General features: G+C 40.4%; 1 protein-coding gene across 1 annotated transcript in view; it reads left to right on the forward strand.

Annotated features, from left to right (window-relative positions):
- The window catches only part of PELI2 (pellino E3 ubiquitin protein ligase family member 2), a 199,863-nt gene that overhangs the window by 170,885 nt on the left and 5,284 nt on the right, over positions 1-23,694 (forward strand). The window contains exons 4-5 of the mRNA XM_040477230.1: positions 9,146-9,343; positions 16,630-16,818. Coding sequence (XP_040333164.1) covers positions 9,146-9,343; positions 16,630-16,818 — 387 coding nt within the window. The remainder of the gene's footprint in view (positions 1-9,145; positions 9,344-16,629; positions 16,819-23,694) is intronic.

Below are 23,694 nucleotides of genomic sequence, written 5' to 3' on the forward strand. Positions count from 1 at the left end.
GAAGGCCTGGATTGCTATATACTTTCCTCTTATGACCACCTTTGCTGCGTCCCAGAGGTTTTGGGTTGTGGTGTTATCATTTTCATTGACTTCCATATACTTTTTAATTTCCTATTTAACTGCTTGGTTGGCCCATTCATTCGTTAGTAGGATGTTCTTCAGTCTCCAAGTATTTGTTACCTTTCCAAATTTTTTTCTTGTGGTTGATTCCAAGTTTCATAGTGTTGTGGTCTGAAAATATGCACGGTATGATCTCAATCTTTTTGTACTTACTTAGGGCTGATTTGTGTCCCAGTATATGGTCTATTCTGGAGAACGTTCCATGTGCACTGGAGAAGAATGTATATTCTGCTGGTTTAGAATGAAATGCTCTGAATATATCTGTTAAGTCCATCTGGTCCAGTGTGTCATTCAACGCCATTGTTTCCGTGTTGATTTTTTGATTAGATGATCTGTCCATTGCTGTGAGCGGGGTGTTGAAGTCTCCTACTATTATGGTATTAATATCAATGAGTTTCTTTATGTTTGTGATTGATTGCTTTATATATTTGGGTGCTCTCACACTTGGCACATAAATATTTACAATTGTTAGGTCTTCTTGGTGGATAGACCCCTTGATTATGATAAAATGCCCTTCTGCATCTCTTGATACAGTCTTTGTTTTAAAGTCTAGATTGTCTGATATAAGTTTGGCTACTCTGGCTTTCTTTTGTTGACCATTAGCATGATAGATGGTTCTCTATCCACTTATTTTCAATCTGAAAATGTCTTTAGGTCTAAAGTGGGTCTCTTGTAAACAGCATATAGATGGATCTTATTTTCTTACCCATTCTGTTACCCTGTCTTTTGATTAGAGCATTGAGTCCATTGACGTTTAGAGTGAATACTGAAAGATATGAATTTATTGCCATTATGATGCTTGTGGAGTTGGAGTTTCTGGTGGTGTTCTCTGGTCCTTTCTAATCTTCTGTTGCTTTTGGGGGGGGGTGTGTGTGTGTGTGTGTGTGTGTGTTTTTTTTTTTTTTTTTTTCATCTTTTCTCCCTTCAGAGAGTCCTCCTTAAAATTTCTTACAGGGCTGGTTTAGTGGTCACAAACTCCTTTGATTTTTGTTTGTCGATTTTTTACCACTTTCAAATCAACACATCACTGCAATGGCACCTGTAATTCCATCACTATTCTTTAGCGACATGTTGGGACATAGATAGTTCTTCACTATTGTACAGTCACATTCCACTCACATTGTTCACTTTCCCCCTCACCTCTGCAAATGCAAGATGAGCGAAAGATTCATGAGAATCTTAACATGAGATCCATCGTCTTGACAAAATATGTGCCCAATACAGTACCTTTACCATAGACACAGGGTTATCCAGCAGATCTCTGGAATGCGTTCATCTTGTGGAACTGAAACTTTGTACCTATTGAACAGTGATTCCCATTTCCCTCCACCCCCAGTCCCTGGCAGCCATCATTCTGCTCTGTTTCTATTGATTGTGTAGATACTGCACATAATCAGAATCGGGCAATATTTGTAATATCCTCCAGGTTTATGCATGTTGGTGCATGTGGCAGGATTTCCTCTTTTGTAAAACTGAATAATATTCTATTGGATGTTTATACCACATTTTCTTTATCCATTCACCCTTTGCAGACCTTTCGGTTGTATCTAGATCTTGGCTACAGTAAGTAATGCTGCAGTGAACATGGGGAGCAGATACCTCTTTGAGATCCTGATTTCAGGTTCTTTTGGTTTTTCTTTTGTTTTGTTTTTGTTTAATAAATACCCAGAAACAGGATTGCTGAATCACATGGTAGTTTTGTTTTTAATTTTTTGAGGAACCTCCATACAGTTGTAAACATCTAAGTGCTTTTTGCATACTTCCTATTCCACCACATGGAATATTTGAAAGCCTCAATATTTAACGAGAGTAATTTATTACCACTTCATCAGAAGCACACTTAAGTGAAATTGACATTATTTTTAACTGCACATGCACGGCGATGAAGAATGCAGTGGCTGTTAGTACACTTTGGTGCCGCTGCCTTGATTCCTGCTAAAGCACTTGATTGCCTGAGCACCATCAGAATAAATGTTAGCACAGTGGAAAAGGCAAATGGCACGTTTGTATTATTATGAAAGTGATTTTTGGCTTCATGGACATGGTCCTTAGAAAAGGTCTCAGGGCTCTTAAATATGGAGAACAAACAGAGGGTTACTGGAGGGGTTGTGGGAGCGGGGATGGCCTAAATGGGTAAGGGGCACTAAGGAATCTACTCCTGAAATCATTGTTGTGCTTATATGCTAACTAACTTGGATGTAAATTTAAGAAAGAAAAAAAAGAAAAAGAAAAAAAGTCTCAGGGACCCACAGAGGTTCATAGACTACACTGAGAAATACCAAATTATACTATACTAACCTCTTAAATTGCATAGCTGAAGAAATTTGGGTCTTTGAGAGGAAAGGTAACTAGCTACTAGGGGCAGAAAAGGCATTACTGGCAGAAGTAAGATTTACGTCTCTGGAGTTCTACGTTCTCTACATAGTACCTCTTTAAATAAAGTGTGGTAATTCAACAAGAATTTATAGATTTACTAAGAAAACATAACACATTTGTCATTTTAACTAAAATAATCTGATTCTACTTGCAAAATAACTAGACCTGTGGGAGGATTACTATCAGGTCATTTCTCTGCAGAGTAAAACTAAGGCATTCTCAGAAGGCCCTGAACAATCAAGCTTGTTTTAATTTTTCTTCCTTTTACAAGTTCTTATGTCCCAAACCCACCACTGACAAAGGTTACTGAGCAAAAAGCACTGTAGCATTCCTGTTTCTCAAGCCTGGACCTTGGTGCTGAGGGCTGTTCATTGTAGCCATTATCTATAAAATGATTTCTAAGTTAATTGAGAATTTAAAAGCAGAACATCAGACTGAACCAAGGAAGGGCCTTATGCTGCTTTTCCCACTGTGGAACAGACAGTAGGCTCAGAACTTGGAAATATTATTGCCTAAGGAAGAAAATATCAATTATATCTCAATTTAAGAGATGGGTTAAGGGTAAGAAAGTCTGAGTTAATATAGCAACAGTTTCTTAGTAATTTTCTAGAATAGGAGTAAATGAAAGAGGGAATAGTGTAGCTATTGAGAAAGCAAAATATTTTTTTTTAAATGTTTATCAATGAAATCAAAGGAAGTGATGAAATGTCTTACAGGGTCCCTGAAGGGAAGTATGATGCCAAATGCATATTGACCATCAGGGTAAGGAAATCAGCCAGGCCTCAAGATTTCTGTTTCATAATTTGGACCCTGGGTGCTGCCATACCTTATGTTTTTGGTTTTTGTTTGGTTGGTGTTTAATTTAGTTGGTTTATAGTACTTTTTTTTTTTTTAATGCATATTTATTTTTGAGAGAGGTAGAGCATGACAGGGGCATGAGAGAGAGGGAGACACAGAATCCAAAGCAGGCTGCAGGCTCTGAGCTGCCAGCACAGAGCCCGATGCTGGGCTCAAACCCACAAACTGCAAGATCATGACCTGTGTTGAAGTTGGATGCTTAACCAACTGAGCCACCTACGCACCCCTATAGTACTTTTTGATGGCAATATTTAAGTAGCATATATCTAGTTGAGAAAAGTCAAAGAATATTTGCTATTTAAATAGTTATTTTTGGGGGTGCCTTGGTGCCTCCAACGGTTGAATGTCCGACTTTTGATTTTGGCTCAGGTACTGATCTCATGGTCATGTGATTGAGCCCTGTGTTGAGTCCTGCTTCAGGCCCTGTGCCGAGTATGGAGCCTGCTTGAGATTCTGTCTTTCCCTCTGCCCCTCTCCTGCTTTCACATGCTCATGCTTGCTCTCTCTCTTAAAAAAAAAAAAAAGAGAGAGAGAGAGTTATTTCTTAAAGCATTGTGTGTCTCTCTCACAGAGATCAAGCTGACTGTCAGAATCTTCCATTCATCAGTTTCATTTCTTGAGCACCTGCTATGTATCAGATAACTCCTGTAGTTACTGAAGACAGCCAGGGCTCCCCTCTCATGGAGGCTGCATCCTAGAGGAGGCAAACGGACCACAAATAAGCATTCCAGGGGGGAGGAATGGGGGGTGCCAAAGCCCCAAGCAGGAGCGGAGTGAAGGAGGAGGACAGTGAAATGAGATGAGCTTGGAGAGGTGGGGCCTTTAAGGCCAAGTAAAAAAATTGAGTTTTAAGCAAGAGAGGGGTATAGTCTAATTGATACTTCTTAAAGATATCTTCACATACTCTCTCGAAAGGAATGGAGGTGACATGTGAAAACAGAGACCAGTTTGGAGACTAAGGCAATGCAATCCTAGTAAAAACTGACAGTAACTGGAACTAAGGTGGGAGAAATGAAAGGATGGAAGCTGTGTTTGGAGGCAGTGTTGACAGGTGGCTGCGAAGGAAGGTAAACAATCAAGGATAATATTTTGATACTGAGTTTCAGCTTGAGCAAGTTGGATACCAGTCCTTGACAGGGCATCTAGGGATTGAAGAAGAATCCAGGCTCTGTTTAGAACATGTTACATTTCGAGATGCTTATTAGATTCCGAAGTGGAGATTGGGCATGATAGTCTGAAGCTCTGGTAAAGATCAGGACTTTTTGGCTAATAGTAGGATTTAACGAGATTACCTAGGGAGAGAAGAGAAAGAGAAGGGAAGGGGATGATTTACCAACTAGCCTGTAGGGTTTCCTTATTCTTTCTTTTTTTATTTACTTATTTTGAGAGAAAGGGCACTCGAGGGAGCCGGGGAGGGGCAGAGGGAGAGAGAGAATCCCAAGCAGGCTCCACACTCCGTGCAGAGCCCAACACAGGGGGGCTCAGTCTCACGAACCACAACAGCATGACCTCAACTGAAACCAAGCATCGACTGCTTAACCAACTGAGCTATCAAAGCACCCCGGGCTGCATTATTCTAATACCAGGTACAGATGTGCCAGGATGTGCTGGCTGAGCTCTGCAGTAGTGTGATCAGTACTGCCCTGGGGTAGGAACTCCACAGGTGGGTTGAGAGAAGTTGAGTGAGGGAGGAGTCAGGACATGGGAGGGTGGTAACTAGTGACAGGTTTTTCAAGAAGTATTGCCTCTAACTGAACTGGAGAGATGGGGCCATAGGTTAAAGGCTGCTTGCAGGGGAACGAATGTGTTTTGTTTTTTAAGTTTTGTTAATGTTTATTTATTTATTTTAATGTTTGTTTATTTTTGAGACAGAGACAGAGCGTGAACGGGGGAGGGGCAGAGAGAGAGAGGGAGACACAGAACCGGAAGCAGGCTCCAGGCTCCGAGCCATCAGCCCAGAGCCCGACGCGGGGCTCAAACTCACGGACCTCGAGATCGTGACCTGAGCTGAAGTCGGAAGCCCAACCGACTGAGCCACCCAGGCGCCCCAATGTGTATTTATTTTTAAGAGAGAGAATGCAAGTGAGGGAGGGACAGAGAGAGAGACAGAGACACAGAATCCGAAGCAGGCTCCAGGCTCCAACCTGTCAGCACAGAGCCCGATGCGGGACTGGGACCCACAAACTGTGAGATCTTGACCTGAGCTGAAGTCGGACGCTTAACCAACTGAGCCATCCAGGTGCCCTGGAAGGAATGTGTTTTTAAAGATGAGAGAGACTAATCTAGAACAGTGCTACTCAAAGTGTGCTCAGCTGAGCATCCAAGGGTCTGTTAATGGTACAGAATGAGCGGAGTAGGACATGAGAGGACTTTGGAAACCATTATAGCACCTTTTATAGTACCTGAAACACCCAAGCAGATGATCATTTTTCTAATACTCATTTTTATTGTACTTTTAAAAAGTATCAGTGACAAGTTGCTGTTTAAAAAAAAAAATTGGTCCTTTTACCCCCACAGAGTCACAGAGTTGGAGAAGCTTCACGATGTGTTTGGTAGCTGATGGCAAGATCTAGTATAAAGAGAGAAATTGAAGATTCAGGAGAGAGAGGGGACAATATCAGGAGCAAAATCCTTGGGAAGAATATGGAGACGCCCACATCAGTAAAGAGATTGGTCTTGGATAGAAGCAGCAACATTCCATCCTTGTCATAGGAGGGACATCAGAAAATAAGGTTACAGATACAGGGATATGGGTAGCGTTGGTCCAGGAAAGGTGAGGGAGGCCCTTCCAAGTTCTTCAATGCCATCTTACCTGTACTGACTTCGACTGACAACCAGGCAAACCCAAACCTTTCTAAAATATATAAAATTTAAAAAATGCTGAACGATGCCATGTCTGTGGTATCAGTAAAATTCTCCCTGTGGTTACTCTATGAGTATCAGCACTGTATGATTATCAGGTGAAATTCAGGAACATCTTGGCTTGTCTACATGACTCCCCTTAAGATAACGTAGAGTTGATCCAGTATTCAAAAGGATGGGTTCCAAGTTTTGCGCACGGGGTGAGTTTTCAGTAGGAAAGTGGCTTAGAGTTTTGTGGTTTTTTTCCTGGCAAAAGCAACATGTATCCGAAAGTATAAAATTTTACTGGCACCTTATAGGTTAGATTTAAGTGGGAGTGAATTGATAAACAAATCAAACATGACCAGTCAGATAAGTATCATGACTTGAAATAATTGATTGTAACGGTATGTTCCAGTTGAAATGTCATGTTTTACAGTCCATTTCAGTTAATTCATCAAGACATTAATATATTGGGATGAAATCACAGTGGCCTTTACGGAAGAGTGTAATCTTTGTGTGTGACAAGCCTGTGACATTCTACTAGAGCATGGCTTTAGCTTCGAGCTTACAACAGAGCTTGAAGAGCCGTTGCCCTCTTCATGGAGGTAACAGAAACGATGTCAGAGACCGTGTCTTTGTGAGAGCTCCAGGCAATTGTAGAACTCACCCCATTTCACTCCCCAGCTTCATTGGACAAGGTTATTCGTTGGACAGTACAAGTTTATTCCTGAGTTTAGAGTAGCCTTTATTTTCTTGTTTATACTTTTCTGTATTTGTAGAATATTTTGCAATAACTATTTGTTACTTTTCTAATTAAAAAAAATTTTTTAAGTGAAATAGATCAAAGGTAAATACTGTATGATATCAATTATATGTGGAATCTAAAAAAAAAAAAAATCAAAACCATGGAGGCAGAGACTAGAATGGTAGTTACCAGGGGCTGAGGGGGTGGGGGAAAGAGAGAGAAGTTGGTCACATAGTACAAACTTCCAGCTGTAAGATGAATAGGTTCTGGGGATCGAGTGTACAGCATGGTGATTATAGTTAATAATACTGTATTGTACCCTTGAAAGTCGCTAAGAGAATAGCTTTTATAAAAAGAAAAAAAAAAGGCTCAAAGAAAGAGAGGAGTCTGAATCAGAGCTTCTAAGTTATACACCCAGCTTTTAAATGAATCTAGCAGAGGGAAGACTCTCAACTTTAGAAAGATGAATTCTATGGTAAGGTTTTATAATATCTCTTAATTTAGGTTTTATGTTGCATTTTAAACAAGTTATATATTTTCTAAACCTGAAATGCATATATTCAGGCAATATGCATCTATTCAAGTTGATGAGTTTTAGTGAAACCAGAGGTTTCGTTTATGCCAGGCACATTTCATTAGGACAAGAAATTAAGTGTTGTAAAAAAAAAAAAAAAGAGAGAGAGAGACAGAAAATAGATGAATGCTGTCTGTTGGCTTAATAGAGATAGTCTGTGCATAAAAATGTGTGAGATTTACAAAAGAAATACAATAATAATTTTCCAGGAAGCCAACAGAGCTAAATGATGCAAGATAATTTTTTTTTTTTACTTTTATTCATTTGGATGAAAAATACATCTTATGTGTTAGATAGAATTTTGAGATCACGATAAAAATACCTGGGAAATTGACTTTTAGGGGGGCTTATGTGTACACATCTGGGAGTTCCATGTGTCCCTCCCCTTGTCAGCTTCTGAATCGAAGTCACTAGTGTTAGGAGAGAACATTAATATCATATTTTAGTGAGAAATGATTTATTTACATATAAATGATTTTAATTTAGAAAGTCTCTTTGGCATATATAGAACATTTATCACTTTTTACTAGTTAAGAGATGCATAGAACAGCATTACGTGAACATTTTAATATTTTGTCTTGAGGATTTTTGAAAATTTTTTTTAAAGTTTATTCTTGAGAGAGAGAGAGCACGAGTGGGGGAGAGGCAGAGAGAAAAGGGAGACACAGAATCTGAAGCAGGCTCCAGGCACCGAGCGGTCAGCACAGAGCCCAGTGTGGGGCTTGAACTCACGAACAGTGAGATCATGACCTGAGCCAAAGTCAGACACTTAACCAACTGAGCCACCCAGGCACCCCTTGAGAATTTTTTTATTTGTAAACAAGTACTTAACTCTTCCCAGTTTCCAGGACAGAGCAGTGCCTCCCTTATTTGGATTTATTGAATATGAAAACCTTTTCTAGAACTGCAAGATCTTCCTAATGAAATCTATTCTTTCTGAAGCATTTAAATTTACCAAGGAAAATAAGTCAACATAATATTATTGGCAACTCTTTCAGACTTTCCCAAGAGAGATTTTTTTTTTTTAATCCAAAATTGAAATGTTAAGACCAGCTTTTTAAATATTTCACTTGACTGCATCCCAAACTTTGGGCTGACTTGTATAGCCCTTTACATCATTCTCATTTACAGAGAGTATGGCAACAGGCATTTAGTCTATGTCTGGGTTAGGGCTATTCTTGCCCCATGCCATGAGTCACTGGATTTACGTAGGGAAAACAATCCCTGTGGCTGGGCAACAGTTCCTTTGTTTCTTGGCTTTCTTTAAAATCTTGGTTTTTTCCAGCTAGAAATAGAGGGACAGAGGGGGTGAGGGAGAGAATAATTCTCTATGAGAATAAGATTTTTACCTGGTCCAAGAAATACAATCTGTTGGGGGGCAAGACTTCATGTTTTTCTCCCAGATAAAAAATTTAGCTTTTCTCTTAATATTTAAAATCTGATGATCGGTTACTATAATATCTCACTTAAACAAGAAAAGGAACAGAACTACATTTTTTTTTCATTAAATTCTTACCCTCAGAGCAGAGATAATAAACGTTAAAAGGATCCTGAACACTCATTCCATGTGAACAAAATATGGTGACATACTTTTCAAAATGAGTCATGAGTGCATTTGATTTATTTAGGTGGGCAGATCAACAGAAAGCCCTATCGACTTCGTTGTTACAGACACAATTTCGGGCAGTCAGAACAACGATGAGGCCCAGATTACACAAAGCACCATATCCAGGTTTGCCTGCAGGATCGTCTGCGACAGGAGCGAACCTTACACAGCACGGATATTCGCAGCCGGATTCGACTCTTCCAAAAACATATTTCTTGGAGTAAGTACTATGACTAAGCCCATTGTTTCAAGAATAACACCCATTATTATCAGCTATAACAGTTAATTGTGGCCAAAAATCTGCTTGACACGACACCTCTAGTTACATTTGGAGATTTTACTTTTCAGATGGTGGAGTTTTGTGAGGCTGTTATTAAAAATCTGAAAGTAATGAAGTTCCTTGATACTTGTTCCACTTGCTGTATTATATAATATGTACAGTAATTTTTAAAAAATGTATATTAACATTGTTCTTAATGTATTCTTAGTAGATTTAAGGGAGGTGATTTCAGAGGGAAAAATAATGGTCAAATCTACATAAATAGGGTTCAAAGGAAAAAGTGACGTTCATTCATTCAAAAAATTTCATTGGGTATTGGCTGTGCTCCCGGTCACGTGTTATAGATGTGATATTGCAGAGAACAAAACAGATTAAGGCTTCATAAGGCTTCTCTGGCTTCATAAGGCTTCCATGTAAATCAAACCCAGAAGTTTTGGTGAATGTTCAGTTTTAATATAGTTTTGGGTTTTTTTTATTCAGGATGTTTTTGCGAGGACAAAAACCATTCGGAATGGCCTAAACAATAATAAAAATGTATTATTTCATGTAACAAGGAGTGCCAGGGAAGACAGTTCCAGGGTTGATTGCTTCAGTGGTTCTGTGACATCCAGGGAACCACGTTGGTTCTGTCTTGCCCCTCCCTCCCTGCGCAAATCAGGGTTCCTCAGGCAGCCTTAGGGCTGAGGGATGGCTCCTGCACTCCGTACGTCCCTCCACATAACAACTTGTAGCTGAAGAAGAGGCGGGCACAGGCAGTTTCTATCCTTATCCCTTTTTATTGTTTTGTTATTTACTTTTTGTAGTTGAATAAATTTGACATGTACCATTGTGTAAATGTAAGGGGTGCAGTCCTGTTACTTTGATACATTTGTATGTTGTAAAATACTTGCTGATGTAGCAATATTTACCACATTCACAACTATAGTACAATAATATGGTCTATATTCATATTATGGTGCCTTAAATCTCAATGGCTAATTTGCTGCTCATTACAAGTTGTACCCAATAAACACCATCAATCTTACCACTCTCTCCAGGTCCCTCTGCCCCCATCCATCCCTGGTAACCACTTTGCTCTGTTTTGCATAGGCTTACGTTTTTTAGATTCCACCTATAAATGATATCCTATAGTACTTATTTTCTCTGACTTGCTTAGCATAATGCGCTCAGGGTCCATCTGTGTTGTTGCAAATGGAAGGATATCCTCCTTTCTCATGGGTAAATAATATTTTACTGTGTATATGTACAGTGTCTTTTTTTATCCATTCATTCATTGATGGGCGTTGGGGTGGTTTCCAATAATGGCTGTTGGGAATAATGAGATAAACATGGGAGTGCATATATCTCATGGAAATCCTGTTTTCATTTCCTGTGGGTATGTGCCTACAAGTGGAAATGCTGGATCATATGGTAGTTCTATTTTTAATTTTTTGACTATTTGGGGTCTTCTGTGGTTGCACACAGAGTTTAGGATTATTGCTTCTATTTCTGTGAAGAATTCCTTTAATATTTTGATGGGGATTGCATTGACTCTGTAGATGGATTTGGGTGGTATGGCCATTTTAACATTATTCTTCTGATTCATAAACATGGGGTGCTTTCCATTTGTGTCTTCAATTTCTTTCGGCAAAGCTCAGTACAACGTTTTGTACTTTTCATCGTATATAGATCCTTCACTTCCCTGATTAAATTTGTTCCTAAGTATTTTGTTTTTGATGCTGTTGCAAATGGGATAGTTTTCTTTTTGTCTTTTTCAGATGCTTCATTATTTGTGTAAAGGAATGCAACTTACTTCTGTATGTTGGTGTCCCGACACTACTGAAATCATTAATTCCAACAGCTTTTTGACAGATTGCTTGTGATTGTCAATAAATAAGATCATATCATCAGCAAATAGTGACAGTTTTACTTTCTTTCTAGTTTGTATGCCATTTATTTCTTTATCTGGCCTGATTGCGCTGGCCAGGACGTCTGGTACTGTATTGAACAGAAATGGTAAGAGTGGGCATCCTTGTCTTGTTTCCAACCTTAGAGGATACACTTTCAGTTTTTCCCCCTTGAGTATGATGTTTAGCCATAGGTTTGTCATATACGGCCTGTTGAGGTATGTTCCTTCTGTAGCCAACCTGTTAAGGGTTTTTATTCTGAAGGGATGTTGTATTTTGTTAAATAGTTTTCTGTGTCTGTTGAATTGATCGTGTGATTTTTACCTTTCATTTTATTGATGTGATGTGTTACGTTTATTAATTTGCATCTGTTGAACCTCGCATCTCGGGTAAATTCCACTTGGTCATGGTGTCTAATCCTTTTAATGTGTTCTGGAATTTGATTTGTTCATATTTTGTTGAGAATTTTTGCATCTACATTTATCAGGGACATTGGTCTATAATTTTCTTGTGGTATCCTTATCTGGTTTTGTTATCAATGTAAGGCTGGCTTCATAGAATGAGTTTGGAAATGTTCCTTCATTCTCAATATTTTGGAAGAGTTTGAGGAGGATTGGTAGTAATTCTTCTTTAAATGTTTGGTAGCATTCCCTAGTTGAAGCCATCTGGTGGTGGAATTTTCTTGGGATTTTTTTTTTTTTTTTAACACTCATTCAATCTCTTTACCCATTTTCTGAGTCTTCCTGATTCCGTCTTGCTAGGATGTGTGTTTCTGGAAATGTATCCATTTCTTCTACGTTCTAGCAGTCTTTCATAATTCTCTGTATGTCTGTAATATCAGGTATAATATCTCCTCTTTTATTTCTAATTTTGAGTCTTCTCTCTTTTTACTGAGTTTAGCTAAAGGTTTGTCAATTTTGTTTCTCTTTTCAAAGAACCAGCTCTTAGTTTTGTTGATCTCTTCTGTTGTTTTTCTGGTCTCTATTTGATTTATTTTGCTTGGATCCATATGTCCTTTCTTCTGCTAACTTTGAGCTTGCTGTTTTTGTGTTTTTCTTTTTCTAGTTCCTTGAAGTGTAAAGTTAGGTTGTTCAAGACCTTTCTAATTTCGTATATACATATTTATTGCTATAAACTTCTCAGAACTGCTTTTGCTGTATCCCACAATATTTGATATATTGTGTTTTCATTTTCAATTGTCTCAAGATAATTTTTCCCCTTTTGATTTCTTCTTTGACCCAGTGGTTGTTAAGTTTCCACATTATTTGTAGATCTTCTCAGTTTCCTCCCATTGTAACTTTCTACTTTCATACCATTGTAGTCAGGGAGGATAGTTGATATGATTTCAGTCTTCTTAAACTTGCAAAAATTTGTTTTGTGGCCTATCATATCTCTCCTGGAGACCATTCTAATGCACCTGAGAAAAATATATTCTGTGGGATAAGATGTTCTGTAGATGTCTGTCAAGTCCTTGTTCTAAAGTGTGGTTTAATTCCAGTGTTTCCTTCTTCATTTTCTGTCTGAAAAATCTATCCATTGTTGATAGTGAGGTATTGAAGTCCCCTACATTATTACATTGTATATTTCTCTTTTAGATTTGTTATTATTTGCTTAATATAATTTGGTACTTGGATGTTGGGGATGTGTGTGTGTGTGGGGATGTTGGGGATGTTGGGGATGTATTACATACATATAATCTCCATACATACATATAATTATTATATTTTCTTGATGTACTTTCTTGATCCCTTTGTGATTATGTAGTGACTTTGTCTCTTATTACCCTTTTTGGCTTTAAATCTATTTTGTCTGATATAAGTATGGCTATAGCTGCCTTCTTTTGTATTCTGTTTGCTTGGAATATCATCTTCCATCCTTTAATTTTGAGCCAAACCATAGGAGACTCTTAAAAACTGAGAATAAACTGAGGGTTGATGGGGGGTGGGAGGGAGCAGAAAGTGGGTGATGGGCATTGAGGAAGCCACCTGTTGGGATGAGCACTGGGTGTTGTATAGAAACCAATTTGACAATTTCATATTAAATTTTTTTTTTTTAAGCTGAGATGAATCTCCTGTAGGGCAGGAGGTTTTTGTTTTTTGTATTTTGTGGGTTTTTTTTAGATCCAACTGCCACTATATGCCTTTTGGTGAGTCAGTACATTTACATTTAGTGTGATTGTTGATATGTTGATACATTTAGTGTGATTGTTGATACTTATTACTGCCATTTTCTCTTTTGCCTGCTGGTTATCTTGTCTCTCCATTGTTCTTTTTCCTTCTGTTTCTACCTACCTTTATACCTTGGTGGTTTTCCATGGTGCTTTTCGTTCAGTCTCCCACTCTTTTATTTAGTGTTTTGTGTCTCTCTTCTAAATTTTTGTTTTGTGGTTATCATGAGGTTTACATAAAACATCTCACAGATAAAACAGTCCTTTTTCTGCTGATGGCAATTTATCTTCAGTTGCCTATGAAGATTCTGTCCTTTTACTTTTTTCCTTTTATATTTTTGATGTCACAGATGATCTCTTTTTATGCTGTGATTTGGTTACCAAGTTGTAGTAGCTGTATTTATTTTTATTATTTATTATAGGTATTTTTAATGTTAACCTTTATGCTATAATTGGGAGTTAATATACTACTATAAATAGTTACAGTTTTATAATTCTGACTAACACCTTAATCAGAGTTTTGTGTATTTCTGTCTTTTCATTCCAACTTGAAAATCTCATTTGAACACTTCTTGTAAGGCAGGTCTAGTGGTGGTGAACGCCCTCTGCTTTTGTTTGTCTGGGAAAGCTTTTAATTCTCCTTCATATCTGAAGCATAACTTTTCTGGGTGGAATATTCTTGGCTGGCAGTTTTTATCTGAGAAGTTTGATAGCCTGCTGGAGATTACTTTGTAGGTTACTGTCTTTTTTTTTTTTTTCTTCCTATTCCCCCCCCCCCCCCATCTGCCTTTAAAATTTTATCATTGGGGGCACCTGGGTGGCTCAGTCGAGCATCCGACTTCAGCTCAGGTTATGATCTCACAGCTCTTGAGTTCGAGCCCCACATCAGGCTCTGTGCTGACAGTGAGGAGCCTGGAGCCAGCTTCCAATTCTGTGTCTCCCTCTCTCTCTGACCCTAACCCATTCACATTCTGTCTCTGTCTCTCTCAAAAATAAATATTTTTAAAAATTTTAATTTTATCACTGACTTTTAATAGTTTTAATATAATGTGTCTTAGAGAAGATCTTGCGTTGAGTTAATAAGGTGTTCTGTTAGCTTAATGGACTTTGTATATCCAGTTCTTTCCCCAACTTTTGGAAGTTCTCAGGAATTATTTCTTTAAATATGCTGCCTGTCCTTTTCTCCCTCTCTTCTTCTAGAAAATTCATTATTCATATATGGGCTTTTGTAATGGAGTTTGCTAGCTTTCGTAGTGTTTCTTCACTTCCTTTAAATCTTAGTTCTCTCTCCTCTTCCATCTGAAGCATTTCTCTATTCCAGCCTTCCAACTTGCTAATTCTCTCTTCCATCTGATCTGCTCTATTTCCAGTGCATTCTAATGCATTCTTCATGTCATTCATTGAGTTCTTCAAGCCCAAAATTTGTTTGGTTCTTTTTTTACAATTTTGGCGTCTTTGGCAAAGTATTCCTTCTGTTTGTTAATTTTATTTCTGAGGTCATTGTATTGCCTTTCTGAGTTTTCTTGTAGCTCATTAAATTTCTTCATAACAGCTGTTTTGAATTCTTTATCAGTTAGATTGTGGTATTCCATGTCTTTGGGTTCATTTGTTGGAAAATTGTCATTTTCTTTTTGTAGTACTGTATTACTATGATTTTTAATGGTATTTGATTAAAAGTGACTCTGTCCTCACATTTGAAGTAAGGAACACCCTATTTAGGCAAGGTTCTGTTTACTTTGGTTCTAACAGTTCAAGTTGGTACCTGGGAACCTTCTTTTCCCTTCCCAGAAGGTGGTGCCATAGCACAAATTTTTGTTTTCTCTTGGGGGTAGGAGCTGACTTCCTCCTAAGATTGGGAGTGGCCACCAAGGGAAAAGGAATGGGGGTGCCGCAGAGTTGGAGAAGGTGTGTACTTAGCTCTTGGGGCTTTGATGTGCCCACAGCCTGGAAGGGGGATCCTCAACTTGGGATGGGGATGAAACGAGTCCCAGAAGTCCATGAGCCAGAACCCTGGGGCAGAGAGCAGGAGACCCTTCCCTGAAATTCTTTTTGCCTATTTCCCTTCTCCCACTCACTGCAGTCTTTCCTTGGAGACAACATTCGGTCCTTCCAGCTACAGAACATGCATGGGGCAGACCCCCACTCACCTCCTTCACCCTCCACCTCCTTTTTCAGAAAGGTTACCTCCTGCCTGCCCACCAGCCACTGCCTTTGCTGCCTTCTGGCTCCCCAGCAACTCCTCTCCGCTGCCTCCTCTGTGTTTCAATGCACCCACTTTCTGGGCATAGATGTATTGATCTCTTTCAGGTGACCTGGATGCTGTACAGCCATGCTCTTTTTTGGTTACAGATGTCTGATTAGTTGTACATCTGAGGGGCAAGGAAAATGGAATGACCCATGCCACTGGGAGACTGTTTTCCCTTTACTTTTTAGAACAAAGGATCTTTACCAGGAAGGCTCTTAAAAACCCTCTTATGTCTCATTGGCCAGAGCTCAGTCCCTGGCAAGAGGGTTATCCAACTCAGAATTTACTCCTGAGTCATGTTTGCAACAGCTATCTCTGTCACCAAGAGAGAGGAGAGAAGTCACTGTGGCACAAGCATCCAGGAGTGTTGGTCCTGCCGTCATATCAGGCGCTCTTTACATTCCATCTTTGAGGATCCAAACATTGACATTTATGAAGAGATACTAGCCACAACTTGTCAGACTAACAGTCTTAAAATTTTTGTATGTTTTTTCCTCTTTCTTCTGTATACTTCCCAGGTAATAATTGCATGTAAAGTGCTGGCAGATAAGAGGCGAAAGGATTGCACAAATAGAACTGAAGAACGTGTCTAGATTCCTGGACTCTCCCAGGCGTGAGGGCAGTGGGTAGAAAAGAATCTCTGAGGGAAGGGTCCGGGCCTCAGGTCCTTTTTTTTTTTTTTTTTTTTTAAGCTCCCAAGATGAATATAATGTATATCCAGTGATAAATCATTCATACATTTTAGCACTTTCATGTTATCAGAATAATTGCATATTTTATCCTTCTGATTATTAGCTTTAAATAGAAAATGAAAATTCATCACTTTCCTTCCTTCTGCCCGTACTGGATATTTTTAAAAGATTCTGGAATCCCTTCATTTTGAACATAATCTTAGCATGCTTTTTCTGTTCTGTGGTATGCTCTCCAGGAAAAGGCAGCAAAATGGAAAAACCCCGATGGCCACATGGACGGGCTCACTACAAATGGCGTCCTGGTGATGCATCCACGAGGGGGCTTCACTGAGGAGTCCCAGCCTGGGGTCTGGCGTGAGATCTCTGTATGTGGAGACGTGTACACCTTGCGAGAAACCAGGTCGGCCCAGCAGAGGGGAAAGCTGGTGAGTGGTCTTCACTCTGGAAAATGCACCGAACTGCAAAAGCCCAGCCTAAGGAGTGTCGTTTTTCTCCCCTGAAATTCAGAACCTTTGTAGGGGTACCAGGGCTGTGTTCCATTGACCCAGGAAAATGAGAATTCCACAGGCCCCTGAAAGTGCTAGGGAAAAAGGCTTATTTCCTTCAATGATTAAGCTTTTCCCATAGTAGAAGAAAATTACCTTTTTGTTCCTCGCCTACCTTAATAGCATATCTTTCATTATATGCTTCACCGCAGAATTCTGCTTAAATTCGATAAAGAAAGATAAACTTATTTTTAGTGTAAAACTTTACTAATTTGGAAAAATCCTGAGCTGCCCAAGACTAATTAGTGAAAATTATGAATTACAGAAGTATTTACTAGACTTCCTGGAACTAAAAGAGAATTAAGTTAGCTTTTTTCCTTTGAGTTCACAGTAAGAAATTAATACATAGTTCCCTATATAATTCACCAAAATCATAAAACTTTTTACTTGAAATAATTCATAGAGGGTATTGATCTGACATGTTAATATTTTCCTATAAATATCACTACTTATCCCAAATGACCTAAAGCAGTTGGTTTTTTTAACCCTTTCTTCTATGGAGAATAATTGTTAAACCCTTAAATGGGAAGCTTTGGGTTTCTGATCTTACCACGCCTGTGGGACACAGTGCCGGAAGTTTCTAAGTAAACTTTCTACTCCAGTGCCTTTAATTAGTTGTTAGGTAGAAGCCAGAATATGAGAGAACAAATATTTGATTCAGAACACCTCCCTAGAAAACCATAAGAGTCATCTAGCATTTTTCAGCAAGATGACAACCAAGTATTACTAAAACGGAAAAAGAAGATGGCAGGGATGCTGTTTCACTAGCCTGGTTGGCTAGTCTCTACTAGATGTTAGTTTGTAGGGAATTGTTACTTTTATTTCTATTTTACATCATTACTGAGCCACAAGTACAGCTTCTGCATTTTACAGTAAAGCCCAGTATTAGAACATCCTGGCTGAGTAAATATGAGAAGCGTCTTCTAAGAGAGCCCAAAGCAAATACAGTAATCTCTGTTTAAACACTTTTCAAGAGACTAGGGCACAGAATGTGAAAGCAGGTCTTCCAGATAACTTTGTTTCTGATCATTGGATAACTTTATACAAAAACTGACCTAGGTTGGCTGAACTGGTTATCAGTCACTATAATGGCCACAGTAGAAGTTAGTAAATGGTTGCTGGGGGCAGGCACTACATTAACATTTCAGAGACTGTAACTCATCACATCTGAGCAACTTTATTCAAAGAAGTGGGATCGTGCCCATCTTATGGATGAGGAAAGTACGGCATAGGGAGGTTAATTATTGTGAAGGGTACCAGAGTTAGAAGGCAGCAGATGGGATTGAAACTCAGTCCTCCCTGACTGAGGGTCTAGACTCCAGGCCTCCACTAGGTATCAGCTTGTGGGGAGCATCACCTGGCTCTCACCCGAGGTGCTTGACACCAGAGCATTTGCTTCCCTAGGAAATACAGAGCATATGTCAGAGTCCGCGTAGGGCACATCTGTCTTCAAGGGCACATTTATAGGATGGGTTTCTTGCCTACTCTGGTGATTGTGCAGTGACCCAGCTCAGGCTGTGTGTGCCAGAGAAGGTGGCAGTGCTACTGAAAAGAAACCACTCCAAAAATAGCTTATATTCACGAGCTGTACTAAATCTAGACTATTTTCAAAGTTAGTCCCTACAGGAGACCCTTAGATCTGCCCAACATTGTGCTGTACTGTTTGATAGTGTATGACTGGCTTGGCCTACAGTAAAGGTTTCTGAGTTTCCATCAGTCTAACTTTGCACTGTGGGGATCAAAGGACCCATCCTCCCCTGCAACCCCCTCTGATTAACCTGGGGAACAGTTTGAAGTGAAAACCCACTGATTCTTCCAGCTTATGTTTCAGTTTATGACTCCTTCTGTGCATGTGGCTGTTGTATTGATGTAAAGTTTCTATCAGGAGATTCGATTTAGAGAACAGTCTCTGACGGTACTCTCCATTTTCAGTTGAACACAAAACTGTGGAGAATAAAGTGATCTGCGAAAAATCCAGAACATTATAAAAGTAGCAGGTGCCTCCTGCTTTCAGTGTGGAACTAGTGCTGGTAGAAGGTTCTGTGTTAATATCCTGCTTGGCATTTAACGTGCCAGTGTTAACAACCTCCTTGGTTTCTCATCACACCAGCTTTGTCCTTGATCACCACAACCAATTAAATGTGGGGGGAAATGCCCTTTCAGGAGCTTAACCCCCCACCCCAAATAAATAGGTGAATAGGCTTTGAACTGTATCCTATTCCTTTACCTAGTTGATAACTTTCTATCAATAGTCTTATCAATAGTGATAATATTGCTCTATTAGGTGTGAGTGTACTAGATATCTACTAGATCTCTACTAGATATATAGATCTATTAAACTATATTGGCTCTGTAAAATTTAGTAAATTCAGCAAAGTTCATTTGCTTACCTAATTTTAGGTGATCTGAAAATAACCATAGTGTTCCGTGCAGGCTTTATGAAGTGCTTCATATTAAGTCTCTCTTGGGCATTACTCAGAGCAACCTCATGGGATCAGTGTTGTCATTCCCACTTACAGATAACCAGGGATTTAAAAAGTTGATACTCAACTTTTAACTAGTGGGTGGGGATTTGAATTGTCTACCCTAAACTTAGCTAACTGATCAGTTTTAACTGTCTTACTTCTGAAAGGTAAGTGTCGATTCCTTGGGCTTTCTCCTTGCCTTTTTTTTTTCTTTTTTTTCTTTTTGTGGAATTTGAGAAACAAATATCTGATGAACCTATGCCTCTGCCCAGGGGTGTCTTTACCATGCTCCCTCCTACACACTGTAGTCTGGAGAAAACTACGCTTTGTTCACAGTTAAGAGAGAGCCCACAAAAAATAACGGTTATTGTTTGAGCAGCCTCCTTCCATCACTGGTTCTGAAGTCCGGTCACAGATCTGGGTGCTCATTGCCACTGTGAGGAGTGCTGCAGTCTCAAATCAACGACTTGACCTCTCTGTGCCTGGCTTCGTGTGCATTTAATTGGAATAGTGCCGGTCCATACCTTAGCGGATCACAGAGAGAGCAAAGTGCAGATTGGAACAGGACTGCACAGCACAGCAGTCCATGGTTGGGTAGCTGTTCTGACAAAGCAGGGGTAGGAGCTGGGAATCCAGCAGTGAACAGGATGCCCAGGGCTCTGCCCTCCAGTTGTCCCATCTGGAGAAGGTCACAGACAATGCAACCAGTCATTAGCATATTGTATGTAATGAACACAGTCTTGTACTAGAAGGGACAGGAGGAACCTATTCTATCCTTGGAGGAGTCAAGAATGTGTGGAAAATAAAAGACCAGGGACTCAAAATTTATAAGATGTTGTTTACCAAAAACTGCTTTGTAGGAAGGAAAGACGGGGTTGTTCACCAGTGTGGCCACTACTGAACCTCGGTGTCTTAACCACATCAGAATTATTCTTTCAGATGTGGTTACATGCTTAGATAAGATGTCCCTGAGAATTACCTGTGGTCAGCACAGGAAGGGAGCCTCGTGCCAGGCTGTGAGAGGGGAGGGGACCATGCAGCACTGGGGAGGGGGGGGCAGTGAGGGGTGAGGGAGCTGCGGCAAAATTTTTTTTAATACATAATTTATTGTCAAATTAGCTAACATACAGTGTATACAGTGTGCTCTTGGTTTGTGGGGTAGATTCCCATGATTCATCACTTACATACAATACCCAGTACTCATCCCAACAAGTGCCCTCCTCAGTGTCCATCACCCATTTCCCCCTCCCCCATACCCCATCCACCCTGTTTGTTCTCTGTATTTAAGAGTCTCTTATGGTTTGCCTCACTCTCTGTTCGAATCTATTTGTCCCCCTTCCATTCCCCCATAGTCTTCTGTTACGTTTCTCAAGTTCCACATATGAGTGAAAACATATGATGTCTTCTTTCTCTGACTTACTTTACTTAGCATAACACCTTCCAGTTCCATCCATGTTGCTGCAAATGGCATGATTTCATTCTTTCTCATTGCCAAGTGGTATTCCATTGTATATACAAACCACGTCTTCTTTATCCATTCATCAGTTGATGGATATTTGGGCTCTTTCCATAATTTGGCTATTGTTGAAAACACTACTATAAACATTGGGTACATGTGCCCCTATGCATCAGCACTCCTGTATCTTTAGATAAATTCCTAGCAGTGCTTGCTGGGTCATAGGGTAGATCTATTTTTAATGTTTTGAGGAACCTCCACACTGTTTTCCAGAGCAGCTGCACCAGTTTGTATTCCACCAACAGTGCAAGAGGGTTCCTGTTTCTCCACACCCTCGCCAGCATCTATAGTCCTGAGTTGTTAATTTTAGCCACTCTGAGCGATGGGAGGTGGTATCTCAATGTGATTTTGATTTGTATTTCCCTGATACATGAAGAGATGCTCAACATCACTCACCATCTGTTGGCCATCTGGATGTCTTCTTTGGAAAAGTATCTATTCAGTCTTCTGCCCATTTCTTCACTGGATTATTTGTTTTTCGGATGTTGAGTTTGGTTAAGTTCTTTATAGATTTTGTATGCTAACCCTTTATCCAATATGTCATTTGCAAATATCTCCCATTCTGCCAGTTGCTTTTTACTTTTGTTGATTGTTTCCTTTGCGGTGCAGAAGATTTTTGTCTTGATGAGGTCTCGGTAGTTCATTTTTGCTTTTGTTTCACTTGCCTTGGGAGACAGGTCTAGCAAGAAATTGCTGCAGCTGAGGTGAAAGAGATTATTGCCTATTTTCTCCTTTAGGGTTTTGATGGTCTCTTGTGTCACATTTAGGTCTTTTGTCCATTCTGAGTTTATTTTTGTGCATCGTGTGAGAAAGTGGTCCAGTTTCATTCTTCTGCATACTGCTGTCCAGTTCTCCCAGTACCATTTACTAAAGAGACTGTCTTTTTTCCATTGGATATTGTTTTCCTGCTTTGTCAAATGGCCATACATTTGTGGGTCCAATTCTGGGCTCTCTATTCTATTCCATTTGTCTATGTGTCTGTTCTTGTGCCAACACCATACTGTCTTGGTGATTACAGCTTTGTAGTAGAGGCTAAAGTCCAGGATCATGATGCCTTCCACTTTGGTTTTCTTTTTCAACATAACTTTGGCTATTCAGGGTCTTTTGTGGTGCCATACAAATCTTAGCTTTGTTCTAGCTTTGAGAAGAATGTTGGTGCAATTCTGACTGGGATTTCATTGAATGTGTAGATTGCTTTGGGTAGTATTGACATTTTAACAATATTAATTCTTCCAATCCATGAGCATGGAATGTTTTTTTATTTCTTTGTGTCTTCCTCAACTTCCTTCATAAGTTTTGTATAGTTTTCAGCGTACTATTTGGTTAGGTTTATTCCTAGGTTTTTTATAAATATATATGTTCAGTTTGGGCTTGATCCTGAGGGCAGAGGAGAGCCAGCAAAGACTTTTGAGTCAGAGAATGACAAACAATTTCTCTGCCTGCCCTTCTCACGGTGCTTTGCCCCTGCCTTGCTTGGGGATGGCCCTGTTTCTGTCCCTGGGCCTCTCTGCCCTCCCTGAGACCCTGCCTGGACAGTCTTGTCCACTTCCCGGGGCTTCACCCCAATGCCATTAAGTCCCAGACCGGCTTCTCTAAGCCAGCTCTTCAGTCATGCAAGCCTCCTGTGTATCACTGTGCAGACACCCACACGACACTCCGCTTCTGCACACCCATAACTGAATTTCTGTCCCTTCCCCCAAATCTGCCATTTCTCCTAGATTCCCTGTGCCTGGAAAGCCTCCTCCCATGCAGACAATAAAGCCAGATCCAGAAGCGTGTCTTTCTTAATCCAGGAGCTAAATCCTCAGTGTTCAGTGTCTCTGCCTGGGCTGTTGCCATGGATTGTCTTTGTTGAGGCGCACCCATCCTCTCGGCCCGGAGAGAGAACTCCCACGGTGTTCTTAACCCATCCAACCCATCCTCCACACTTCTGGAAGTGACCTTTGGGAAGGGCAGATCTGTTCTTTTATAGCCGCTTAAAACTCTGTGTTGATGCCCTCCAGGCACGGGAGGCCAGCCTGAGGCTCTCGTCCAGCCGGGCTCGGTCACCTGTGGAATAACTGCTGCTCCCTCGTGCCCCGTGCTGCTGAGCCTTTGCATGCCTCTTTCTGGAGAGTCTTCTAGACCACCCACTGGGTCCTGACAACTTTTTCAAATCTCCGCGCCGGGCAAACCCTTTTCAAAAAGCCTTTCTGACCTTCTGTCGTCAAAGCGAAAGTAGCAAACATGTACACAGTGCTTACTGCATGCCAGTTCTCAGAACTTGGCCTGTTTCAACCCTCAAGATCCCCTTGTCCAGTTTTACGGAAGGGGCAACCTAGGCACAGGCTGCTGAAGTCACCGCCCCAGGTTGGAGCTAGTGCGTGACGGAGCCAAGGTGCAGCCCAAGGCCGTGCGCTGCAAAGGCCACACTCTTAGCCTGTGTGATGTGGCCTCGCACGACGATTTCAGCGCTGTACTGACCTTCGCTGGCTCCTGGCTGTAGCGTGTCTGCCTCCCACCACTAAAGACGTGTCTTCAGGACGGGAGAGAAGCTTTATTACCCACGGGGCTCAGAGCACAGCAGGCACATGGAGGGCACTGGTTGGGCTCCCGCCCGCTGTGTCTGCCGCTTCTCGTCAGGTGCCTAGCATTCCATTTTAAAAGCGAAACCTAGGGGCGCCTGGGTGGCTCAGTCAGTTGAGCATCTCACGTTATGATCTCACAGTTCATGAGTTCAAGCCCCGCATGGGGTTCGCTGCTGTCAGTGCAGAGCCCCCTCCCTCTCTGCCCGTT

Source organism: Herpailurus yagouaroundi, unplaced genomic scaffold, assembly GCF_014898765.1.
Source record: "Herpailurus yagouaroundi ecotype Mexico unplaced genomic scaffold, PumYag 141, whole genome shotgun sequence".
In the NCBI taxonomy this organism is placed as follows: Eukaryota; Metazoa; Chordata; class Mammalia; order Carnivora; family Felidae; genus Herpailurus; species Herpailurus yagouaroundi.